Source organism: Takifugu rubripes, chromosome 5 (genome assembly GCF_901000725.2).
Source record: "Takifugu rubripes chromosome 5, fTakRub1.2, whole genome shotgun sequence".
Taxonomy (NCBI): Eukaryota; Metazoa; Chordata; class Actinopteri; order Tetraodontiformes; family Tetraodontidae; genus Takifugu; species Takifugu rubripes.
Window position 1 is genome coordinate 3,356,057 of NC_042289.1, and position 12,793 is coordinate 3,368,849.

General features: G+C 42.8%; 1 protein-coding gene and 1 pseudogene across 1 annotated transcript; one reads left to right on the forward strand and one right to left on the reverse strand.

Annotated features, from left to right (window-relative positions):
• Positions 1 to 3,641: 3,641 nt before the first annotated feature.
• LOC101066331 (cyclin-dependent kinase 5 activator 1-like) lies at positions 3,642 to 8,733 on the reverse strand. Its single transcript, XM_003964393.3, has 3 exons — positions 8,055 to 8,733; positions 6,530 to 7,133; positions 3,642 to 6,260 (listed from the first exon to the last, which is right to left on the reverse strand). Exons 2-3 carry the CDS (start codon positions 7,043 to 7,045, stop codon positions 5,769 to 5,771), a joined length of 1,008 nt encoding a protein of 335 aa, XP_003964442.2. The 5' UTR covers positions 7,046 to 7,133; positions 8,055 to 8,733; the 3' UTR covers positions 3,642 to 5,768.
• Positions 8,734 to 10,568: 1,835 nt separating this feature from the next.
• LOC115249940 (RPA-interacting protein A-like) lies at positions 10,569 to 12,588 on the forward strand (annotated as a pseudogene).
• The last annotated feature ends 205 nt before the right edge of the window (positions 12,589 to 12,793 follow it).

Here is a 12,793-nt window from a genome sequence, read left to right on the forward strand (position 1 = left end):
TCTGCTTCACCTTCTGGTTAGTTGCCGCAGCTGCTAGCATTTGTGGTATTGATATGCACAGGCTACAGCAAGCCACACAGGTAAACAGTGTTGCACGTTTAGCACTATTTGAATGTACTGCCTCACAGCTGGCTTTGCTTCTTTAAAGCGCGACCAACTGCAATTTTCCTATAAAGCAAATAAGGCAACAGCTGACACCATTACCACAGTTCTCCACGCTGCACTGAGCCACACGGACAAACAAGGAAGCTATGTCAGGATTCTTTATGTAAACTTTAGTTTGGCATTCAGTACCATCCTGCTGAACATCCTCACCAAGAAACTGACTGACGGCTTCCTGACAGACCACCCACAGGCAGTGAGGGTGGGGCCCTCCACTCATTCAACACTCAGAACAGGCTTATATACTCAAAACAGGCTCTATACTGAGTCCCTTTCTGTTCACGCTGTATGCACATGATTGAGACCCCACCACCACGTGGTCATGTGGTGTCTGGTCAGGTAATAACCTCTTGAGAAGGCTCAGGAATTGTCACCTGGAGGCAGATCTGATTAGAACGTTCTACTGTTTCACAGTGGAGAGCGTGTTAACATATGGTATTATATACTGTCTGCACTGTAAGGGACAGGAAAGCCATGCGTGGAGACATAAAATCGATGCAGAAAACTATCGACCACACTTCCCCTCCCCGGAGTACACTGCAGAATCTCAGGGGGGCAGCAGGGCAAAGAGATGATCCATCACACCCCAGACATAGCCTTTTTAATCTGCTGCCTTCCAGCAGAAGGTCCAAGGTTTTGAGGCAACATACAAACACTTTTATCCATGGGCTGTCTGGCTTTGAACAAAATTATAAGCAATACAGGAATGACATGTGGGTGAGACAGTTTGCAATTATTATTATGTTGTATATGTATTGTTTTTGTATTTATTGTTACTAACTTGTTTTCTTATTGCACTATGGGGGGGGTGTGATGAACCAATTTCACTGTGACACTGCGTGCAGCGGCAATAAATTCTATTCTATTCCACCTTTCCTCTTGGGTTTTGTGTGTGGTTACTAAGCTCACAAGCAGATATTCTTTGCAGTTAACCAACACACTCCTTTTATATTCTCCCCATCAACTCTGTGACAACAATCAGCATCACCTCTTTCTGCCATCACACTCGTGCCTAACTTCTACATGCATCACCTCCCCCTTTAGTCCCTAAAGTCCCTGCAAACCTGGCAGAACCTTATTGGGGCAGCTACCTGTTCAGGGGAATCACCTGCACCTGAGCCAGTGTCAATAAGGGACACATCTGCAGGGCTACAGGTGTGACAACATACCCCTGGATACAGTGGGTGGAGGAGAGGCGAGTAGATTTCTGGGCGGGGCATCCCGATCACAGGCATACCGCATTGCTACAGCCTGTCATAGTGGATGGTCTGAAGAGGGGGTCCTCCCCAAATGTGCTCCTCATTTGATAAGTGACTCCGACATCCATTCATCTATGCACCAAGTAGCCAGTTTACCTCTCTGACATCACGCTGACTTTTTTCCTTTTTATTCAATGATATTTTTGCTCTTAAAAATCCCACATTTTGGGAAAACTTCCCGTCAGCTCCTTTGTCTCTTTCATTAAAAATATTAACCCACAAGATGCAGTGACTGATTATAAAACAGGCAATGCCCCTGGTCAGTGATTCAAATACTAACATTACTATGTATAAATGTCTAATCTCTTTAATACATTACCTGATTTGTATCGACATTCATTCTTTATAAGTGTTCCACATCTGACACACTGATCCTAACCCATACAAATACCTGCATTTTAATTTAAGATTTTTTTTGATAATACTAGACATCATCTTTTATGTCTAGTATTATCATCTTTTTTTAATACAGCGGTGAACTAATAATGATACAAGAAAAACAAGGACATGCTTATAAAGATTTTTATATAAAGAACCTGTTACAGTTGATCAAATAGTTCTTAATTCTCACTTACATATTCAAACATCCACATAGTAACAGACTGCGGCATCAGCACTCTATGAACACTAGTAGCCTTGATTTTTGTTCAACAAAGATTGTTGTTTATACAGTATCACAAATGAAAAAGGAAAGAAAAGATAATAATAACTTCATCATTATACATCATCACCATTATGTTGGACTTTTTTTTCTTTTTTTTCGTCTTGTACTTGTGGCAAGATAAAATATGGCACATATGAGTTGATCGATGATAGGAGCACAGGTAGGCTAACCACAGTCAACCCCTGGAGCTCATTCTAAACCTAGAAAAAAGTTCATTCAGAGGTTACGTAAAACCATCTTTCTTAGAACAACTGGATGGACTGAAGCAGGAGGAAATAAAATGAGAAGCAAATCACAACAAATTACTATCTGAGCCTAAATATCTGGTAAGCTTACTTCCCATCACTTATTTAGAAGATGTAAAAGAAGTAGAAGAAGCCTTTTAGATGAGAGCAGAAAAGCTTTCAAGAAAGAAGTGCCTTTATTTTGTGCACTTTCAACTACAATAACCAGGCTACAAAAGAAGAATCCTTGCTCTTTTAAGAGTCTCAAACTGGCAGGAGTAAATAACAGCATATTTCTCAAGGTGAGCTCTAATCAGCATAGTAGTTAGCGTATAAGCTAAAGACATTGCCCAGCTTTACAGAAGTTAATCCATAACGGGACCATACAGCAGGCATATTCTAGAAGCCTGTTTCAGTCCATGATGTAAACTCTACAGCCTCCTTGAGTTTTCCTTTAGGGTGTGTAATTTTGGTTGGCTGAGTATACCGAAAATAATCTTTCAAACTGTTTGAAGAACCAGGTGTTAATTCAATGCAATGTAACCTAGTATAAATGTTATTCTACCATTCTGTTAGTTTCATCCCAATATTACATACTCTGCACTTATATCACCCAGTGCATTACAAGTATTATTTTGCCAACTAATCAAACCCACACGGCTTACTTAACTAGCTAAAGTCTGAACTTGTTTGAGGCTCCTAAACACGTGTTTTGACTACCGTTGCCAAAGTTAACCGCCTATATTTAGAATCATCACAAAGTCCTTTTAAGAATTGTAAACGGTGAGTTGTCAGTACAATAAAGCAAGGAAAATGTGATTATGCAACAGTCATCTTGGGAATGTCATTCAGAGAAATGCTACTACGTGTTCATCAGAAACAGCGAGGAAGAAGGCTGTGCAAACGAAAGCTTGTTTGCCACGTTTGTCATTCTTAATATGCATAATTGTCTCATGAGGTCTGACTCTGTATCAAGGCTACATTATTCTGACAGCGTGGTACCCACTGCAGCCCATCATCAGAACGAGCAAGAAATACAGATTTAAAATTGTCTGCATTATGGAGACACCTAATCTGGAAAAGAGTATGATATTTAGCTTAATTTTAAAAAATCCAATTTGCATATATATCTTTTTTTTCTATTTTTTTTTTCCAATAGTGGTTTTATGTATGAAAACAGGCCAAATATACTTGTTCAGAAACTACAAACCCAATAAAAGAATCGGTCCAGGTTGGGATAACACCAATTTTGACACATAAAACAGTTGCGTATTGATATCACAAGTTTCACTCCAAGTGCTTTTATACTGAAAAAGTCTCAAAGTCTTTGAGTTGGCTCATGTTGCTTTATAATGTATTTCTAGACATGGAATGAGTCTTTATTATGGCACAATATTTCTGCCCTTTTCTAAAAAGGAAGGGGTTTTTAAACATGTATGGTTGGACTGAGTGATGTGACATCATTGAGGTTGTTGTTGAGCCTTCATTCAGTGGCACCGAGTTGTCGATGGCTCCAGAGGAAGCCTGTGTGCTGCTCCTTTCTCCTGTTTTTCCACATCATTTGCAGCTGGAACTCCACCTCCATTGCCACCATTGGACAGATTCAGCTTGATATGTTTGCAACCAACTTGAAATGAGCCAATTAAGTTTGACTCTTGTTTCTATCTCTGGCAAGGTTTCAGTTTCCTAAAGACACTGTTCGAAGTAGGATGAGTGAATTTTGAAGCCTGTAAATAAGAGATTCCAGGCATGACAACGCAGCAACTACATCTTGTTGCACGGTTCTGCCATAACTCTGAGCACCATGGCGCCAAGCACACCAGTGCCGATGAGAGTTGTCCTCGACTGGTGCAGCATTAGTTAAGGTTCAACCCTCCATTCTCCTGCCTGGATGTCACATCACAGAGTCTAACGTTCAGCAGTTCAGCACAGCGACCGCTCAGTCTCTTCTGCAACGCGTGGTGCGGCGTGCACAACACAATGTGGCGTGTGAGGGAACCAACAGGAGCACACATGCATGCCAAACAAAACTGGCTGGCTTAAAATGACGGACTGGACCGACGGTACCGGTTCCTGGAGCCGATGGCAACTGTCACTTTAGCTTGTGGCTGTAGTATGGAATGGCGGAAGGAGGGTGTGGTTGTCACGGTAACCAGTAGAGGAGCTCTCTCCAGGCCAGCGGTGGCAGAAACATCACTAATTCGAATTGGTCACATTTCTCACCCAGGTAGCCCACACACACTAGAAAAATAATCTTTTCTTTCTTTCTTTCTTTCTTTCTTTCTTTCTTTCTTTCTTTCTTTCTTTCTTTCTTTCTTTCTTTCCTTTCTTTCTTTCTTCCTTTCTTTCTTTCTTTCTTTCTTTCTTTCTTTCTTTCTTTCTTTCTTTCTTTCTTTCTGTCTTTCTTTCTTCGGGAAGGGGGGGCAGATAGGTCATTGCTGGGTTCCCTATTGCATTTGCCCATTTTTTTCTCCATTGTAGAAGATCTTCATCATCATTGTCAATCTGTGCCAACTGGATCAGCATTTCATATTATTAAAAAATAAAACTCCGATGAATCCATAACAGATTATAGTGGATGAAGCCATTTTCTCTTAGAAATGTATACAGTACTTTAAGTGACATGAATGAGTGCAGCGATGCCACCTCAGACCTTTCTGTAATCTGTAATCTAAGTTGTGCTGTAGTCGATCACAGCTCATCTATGCTATTGGATTTTTCTACATGTTTTATTGGTTTGAATGTGTTAATGAGTGCAATAAATTTGGAATGGAAATAAGGGACATTGGAGTTGGCAATAAGCAGGTGCTCATGTGCAACGACAGGTAAAGTGACCCCATGCAAGGCTCTTTTTCATGACTCTGGCATTTCTTTATAGCGAAACTGCCTCGACACCGTCACACTTTTTAAAGTTTAGGATATCCGTTCTTAGCAAACTTATTGTTGTCTGGCATTTCTAAACTGATCAAACATCAGGAAAACCCAGTTTCCACCTCAGTGAGTCAGGCTGATGTAGGTCTCTGGATTCAGGGCAAAGATGCCAGTGGTGCAACTCTTGCTCCAGCCTGCAGGCTGTGCTGACAGAACCACAGGAACCAAACGTTTGTCACCTTCTGAGCCCAGAGACTGAGGGACTGGTCAGCTTCTATGCTATCTTATAATGGTGGCTGATGGTGCTGCCTGCATCTCAGGTGACCTGACAGGATCTGCTCTGTTGTGGTGAACACGTCCTGGAGGCCTGAGGCGGCCGTCAGGTCAGACACAACAGTTCAGTCGCTCTAAAGGTCTCCTGGTTTAGGTGGTTTGTTTGTTCTCAGCTACCAGCAGGAAATGTAATTACACATCAGTTAAGAAGCCAGACAACAGTGCTACTCCTAGCTGCACTCTATTACATAAAGTCCAGCCTTCCTCAGCCTCATCACGCCTTTCTTCCTTTCTTCCCTCACCCTCAGCTCCTTCCTATCGGTCGAGCCCTATAAGGAGTTTGGTCTTCTCCTCCTCTTTCTTGCTCTCGTTCTTCAGGTCTGCAAACACCTGGGTGAAGAAGTGAGGGTCGGTGTTGATCTGGAGCATTTTGCCACTCATGCGGTTGATGATCTCCAGGCAGCGGTCCCAAAAGGCCTCCTTCTCCGCCTCTACTAGGAAGGGCTTCAGCGGGTAGGAGATCTCATTGCCCATGTAGGAGTAGGACAGGTACAAGCAGGTGAGGAGCGAGGCCTGCAGCTCGCGCTCCGAGGCCACCTCAGAGGAGACCACGTCACGGCACAGCATGTAGAGGAAGACCACGTTGGCCGGTGTGATGAAGCCCTGGTCCTGCCAGCCCTGCAGGAGGAGGGATCGGTCCACGCTACGCAGCCACAGCACTGGATCTGTCGGGGACAAACGCTTAAGGCGGTAACAGCGGCGGCACAGGAACTCACCCAGGCTGCGCATCAGTTCATTGGTCGAGGCCTGTGTGGTAAAGTGCCAATGAGAGAAGAGCAAATGAGGGTAGGAATCACAAATCTAAAACAGGGATCAATCAGAGCTAAACCGAAAAATGGGGAAGTGTGTCTGGAAAAAGGCTTGTTGATTATTGCCGATTAAATTAAAATGTATTTTTTAACAGGAACTGTGTGAAATATGGATGGACCTGGCTGGGTTTCTATGTTCCAGAAATGGCTGGACACTTATATTAAAATTCCAGTGTGCAGTTTAACACTTTTCTCTGCTCGGCTCACCTGGACAATGACCCGTTTTGGCGTTCCTGTGGCAGTAGACGGCTGTATCCCAGATCCTGTGAGGGAATTCTTTTTGGCAGTGACTGTAACTACATTAGCCAGGGTCTTGGAGGTGGGCAGCTGGGACGAGGTAGTGGTGCTGGTGGCTGATGGGTCCTGGCTCGACGAGTACGATGACAGGTTGGCGCAGGACTGTGACTTCTTCAGCTTCAGGCTGTGTGACGCTGAGTTGGTCATGGCGGTGGCATGGCCTTCTGGAGAGCTTCCTTTCCCCCCATCTCCACCATCCGACTGCAGTTTCTTGGACCCCTTCCTCTTCGCTGATACGGCCACGATGCGTTTCCATGGCAACACATTAATTATAGAGGGACGCTTGAGGGACTTTGCAGCCGCGGTGGCAGCATCTTTAGAATTCTTACTGTTCTGGACCGCCGTGTAGTGGCCCACAGTGGCGGGGCCATCCTCAAATAATACCGCTTTGCGGTAGCTGGGAGACAGTGACAACACGGTACCCATGATTCCCGGGTAAAAGACGTCAGAGGAACACAGAAGAGTGTAGGCAGCAGTGAGGACAAATATGAGTGTCTAGATGAGGAAGTTGACCCTGCAGCAACAAACAGGAAGCAATATTATCTGTTATATTGGCTAATAATAATAATAAAATAATGATAATATATGCATTCACCAGTGGTTGTAATGAAAGTCAGAGTATAGCTGTGAATACAACATGGAATAAATTCAGTATTTCTTCATTTATTGTATACATTTTCAGGAAGACTGTTTTGTGTACAAGTAGCACAGTGCGGTTAGTCCTTTTTTGCATCATCACCCTTTTTTACTAATGAATTCACAATTTCACCATTTGAAATCACGTCTAAAGTTGGTTTGCACATGTCAAGTTGCCAATTTTATTATTTTAAAAAAGGGATGTTGCTGCATTTGCTTTTCCAAAACAATCTTGACCTAATGAGCTGACGCTATTTCCCCTCGGTTATGTCTTTAACACGTTACATACAATAATAACGCCATTCCTTCACACCATATCGTTATCAGGGGGACATATAATAAAGGTGCTTGCGGTTTCTCTTGCAGTCAAAGAAAATAATGATACATCAAATACGCTCCCTGCGACCTTTTTCAATGACAATAAAACCTATGATCGCATTCTGAACGAGCTCTGGCGTTATCTGGGGCCTGCATTCCGCCGCTCATGGGTGTTATATAAGAATCGAGACGAGGGCACGGAGGCATGAGAAAGAAATGTGCGCAAGCATCCATCTTAGCTTCAAAATGGAAGCCTTAGAAGGCAGCTTCTATGCTCTCACGCCATTTGCGCACCTGCAGAACAGAGACTATCCGCAATTCAAGCTACGTTCAAGTGCACAAAATTGTCGCGGTCAAACACCTGTGCGCGAATTTTTGCGCAACCGTTTGGGGCCTCATTCGACCCTTTCGTCATTTGTTGAGCTGACATTAGACAATACTCCGCTTGTACTCATCAAGACATCCCCCTGTGTTTTCCTACCTTCTAATAGAATCTTCTTGCGGACGCCATAAATCACACCTTGACCCCCCACTGCGTTTGGCAGAATGCGGTCAAAATGTACAAACGTCTGCTAGCTTTTTCACACGGGGTGTGTGGCTTCCAGGTTGCAAATGCGTTCAGTTTATATGCTAAAGGCGACAGGTTTGCCTCTCTGGGTCAGTTGCCTTTGAGCAAAGCTTCATTTATAAAAAGTCCCTGGCTTATCGACGCGCAGCAGATGTGAAATGCGCTTCTCCTCTTCACTCTCGGAGATTAAGAAGATGTCTTCCATTGAGAGCTGAAAATGTCCACCGATATCCCGATATGATGCTCAGTGTGACGAGGAACCCCCAACGGAGGTAAATAAAAAAGCGCCCATCCAAAAATGCCTGCTCACAACAAAGACGGAAAATACCGAGGGGAAAAAAATGGCTACTAGGAATTCCAAAAATAGCCAGCAGCTTCCACCCTCAGCAAACCTGTCAGACAGAGAGAAAGAGAGGGCCCCGATGCGTTGATGCGGGCATCTGCAGTTATTCGGGTTGGATGTGGGAGGAAAGTCGGCGACATCTGATTGGCTGCTGGTTGTGGATGCTGCCGCCGCTGCTGCCGCCCACCGTCACTGCAGCGACACTGCTGAGGCGGGGGTTCACTGTCCGAGGTGCTGAACCAACCCATATGGACCGACGCCGCTGCTGCTGGCACTAATAATAACAATAACAATAAGGAGGAGGAGGAGGAGGAAGAGGAGGAGACTGAAGAAAGCAGGATTTAAAAAGATGACTGTGGCTGGACAATGCTTACTGAGGCTTGGTGTCATTACATACATGCATGTGAGAAACAGCAAATTCAACCTGTAGCCATTTAAAAAAATAAAATATAAATATATTTCAAATCTTTTAATTAATCATGGGACATCAACACAATTCTCATCTTTTTGCCTGATTTGAACTGAAACAAACAGATGTGCTTTAACTGCAGATTTTCAGCTTTACTTTGTGGGTATTTACACCCCAATCAGGTGAATGATGCAGAAGCACAACAGTTTCCATGTGCCAAAATCCTAAATCAAATGTTTTTGTCTTTATATATGGTTGCAAATCCTTTAATTACAGGTCTGGAACACAGAAATATTACCAGATGCTGTTTTTCACCCCTGGCGATGCACTGCTTCATTTTCAACTGGTTCTTAGGGCACATTACCTTCAGTTCAATCAGACCAGTTGATTGACTTGGCCGTGGCATAACATTCCACTTCATTACCTTAATAAACTGGTTGCTTTACGCTGCGGGTCATTATCCAGCGACACCCTGAAGCATTGTCCAATGAATTCTAAAGCATTTAGTTGAATAGGAGCTGATACTATTGCTTGAAACACTTCCGAATTCATCCTGCTGTGTTTGTCAGCATTCACATCATCAATAATACAAGGAAACCAGTTTCACTGACAGCCATACGCGGCACGCCACGACACTGCCCCCGCCACCAAGCTTCGTTGATGAGGTGGCATGTTTTTGGATCATGAGCGATTCCTTTCTTTTCCCTCGTCCCATGACTCTGGTACTGGGTGATCTTTGTCCTTATAAATGAATGTAAATGAGAATTGTGTTGATGTCCCAATATTTATTGACCTGACAAAACTAAACACTATCGTGACGACTTGAACATTTAAAAATGCTGTGGACAAGAAGCCCCAGACAGCCTAATTTGATTGCTATTAGATATAATGGTACAATTAAACCAATTCTAATGATGGGAATGTGAAATATAAAGATATGCAAGCTGTCTGTGAGAGAGAAAAAGGTAAATGGTTCTGAGAGTAAGTATGACCCTATCAGTCATTAATGCTACATGACCTAAGGTGCGAGAAGGAGATAAGGCAAAGGTGACATTGGTGTGATGCTGCAGAAGGATGGTGGGGTTGTCATAAGTAGGTGGCAATCAAGAGCTACATGTAGACATTCTGAGACTATTTGTGGTGATTTATATAATGCATTACAATATACAGTATGTGACCCTTCAAGAAATAACAGTATTGTATTAAGATTTTGGAATATATATTTTTTTATTTACCAGGTTTTTAAAAGAGAATGCAAGAATGGAGTCCAATCAGAGAGATTTAGAGATTAAAACATGTTTACTGAAAACAAACAACTTTGGAACTGCAGATTAAAGATGACATGAGTTACATGTGAGATTGTCTATATAATCCAAAATTGAATTGATGTTATTGTTAATTGTATTTTTTATCTTGGTAATGAGTTTTTTTCTTCATTAAAGAGGAGAATTTATATTGGATTTAATTTTGTCATCGGCCACTAGATACAGTATACAGCCACAGATACAGCTGGTGTTTTAACTACATATCCCACTATGCAACGCTCTACACATCAACTTCCGGGTCTCGAGGTTAAAAGTTGGAACGTTCCGTTTTTGTCGATCGTTGCGTCTCCAAACAATTTATTTGGAAGGAAAAAGTTGGATTTATGTAATTCGACACCGCAGATTTAAAAGTCCAAATGGATGCCTTGGACAGACACCGTTCACTCTATAAAGGAAATACTCCGCCATGGAAAGAAACGTATCGCAAGGTTCGTCGGTAACACAGCTTGCTTCGTAGCAACGCATTGGTGAGCGTTAGTGCCACAAGTCGAATAATGGTGTGTTTCTTGTTCTCTTCTTAGCGGTGTGTGGACAGACTCAAAAACAGCCGGTCGAGGCTGCTGGAAAATACCGTCAGATGGGAGAAAGGTGAGCTGGGTAGGGGCTCCGGGGCCTCCGTCATCGTCCAGGAGGTGATGGAGGAGGAGTGGACAGCCCTGCGGTCAGAGGAGCGGGGGACTGCCGTCGCTGTGGGGACCAGCGGGTATGGCAGAGGTCGGTGTCTGGCAGTCACGGACAGCCCTAACCCTAAAATAACCCTAGTGCCGGAACAACACTGCATATCCCTTTCATTACAAAAGCTGTAGCATTCGTCTGAGAGCTGCATGCTTCCATAATTTAATCACTGTAAGGTTATTAATAGATCCAAATGTTGCAGTGTGAAGACCTGAATGTTGAAACCTTGGTAGTGAGCGAATAACACATATTAAACCAGTCTGGATCATGTTAGGAAGCGAAGATATTTGCCAGACAGCAGCTCCAGAATGTCAAATTACATACTAGCCAAAATTACAGGGACTGTAAATAGTTAAGTTTGTGGTAAATTGGGAATATATACACATGTTATTGTTCAGTCATAATCTGTGTGTACAGTGTAAATTGACTGGATGTTTCAGACTTATTTCATTCCCTCATGTAACTGGTAACAGATTATCTTTTCTTTGCTTCTATAAAGATGCTCAATGTTATGAAAGAATATGATGAACTTGCAGTACTTGAAGAAATCCAGCAGGAGCTCATGTCTCATGGTAATCTCCTGTCAAGAGTGGATTCAGACATACTGTATACGTGCATTTTGTAGTTGACGTTGTGTGGTGTGTCCTTGTTTCACAGAAATGAATATAATTGAGGAGTATGAGAGGAACCTGCAGTTTGAGGAGCAGTACATCTCATCTGTCGTGGAAGGGCTGGATGAGACGCACGTAATCTGCCCCGTGTGTCGCATGTCAGTTTATTTTAAAGCTTTTATGACATTTAGCAAACGTTGACATGGTATTCTTTAAGTCAGCAGTTTCTTTGGGCTTCTTTTAAATGTGTTTCTCCTATTTTTCATGTCTGGCAGGAGAAACTTGAACATCAGCAGCCATTTCATCTCCTGCCCCTGCGGACTGTACCTGAACACAACGGTTTGTTTACTAGCACAAGGGGGGCGCTTCTTTGTGGAACTTACAATTTATAGAATTATTAAGAAGATGGGCAAAATATCCAGCTTAATTAATGGGAAGGTGAGCAGGGGGTATTTTCCTGCCGTGGAACTGTGTTGATTGAGTGGAAGCTTTGGCATTCCAAATAAAGGGTAGAGATGAACATCAATGCTGCCTTCAGATGTCCGGTCAAATACATTAATGTGGCACTTCTCATCATATTTGATATAGATTCCTCTGGGGTTGCGTTAAGATTGTGGTGTTGGCTCTTCCATGCTATTTGCATGAGTCTCCCCGATCTGATTGATAGCTCAAAGGGGGTGTCAATGTGGGGGGTGACTATTATAACCTTGTAAGCAAAGCTTTCTTTAGATAAAAGCTAATGTTGCTAATTCTGTGCATTAGAACATGACTCCGGGCATCCTGAGACATCTCCTCGAGTCCAGGATGATGGAGCACATGGAAAAATGCTGCAAAACCCCTGTTTTCTCTGTAACGGCCGGCACTGACAGCCCTTCCTGCTTATGATAAGCTGCCAGGTAGGAGAGCCTTCATCAGTACTGTGGTCATGGCAAGATAAATCTATTGCTGTTCCTTAAACGGACATTATTGTATCGTTTGACCACATCTCTGCCACTCTGTCACAGAAAATATTGTGTTGAACTGAGTCTTTTTTTTTCATGTCTTCTGCTTTCAGGTGTGTGACTACCTCTCCGTTGTCGTATAAGCTCTGCTGATTAACCAAATGTGCAATTTGATATATTTAAGTGGTATCTGTTTTTCTCATAATAAAGGCTATTTTTGTATATGTCTCCCATTCTAAGGCAAAGAATCAATATAAATCTGTATATAAACGTATATGAACTAATTTAAAGTGTGTGCCACAGTATTTGAGCGGTAAACTGGATTGAATTTAGAGAGCATCACAGATC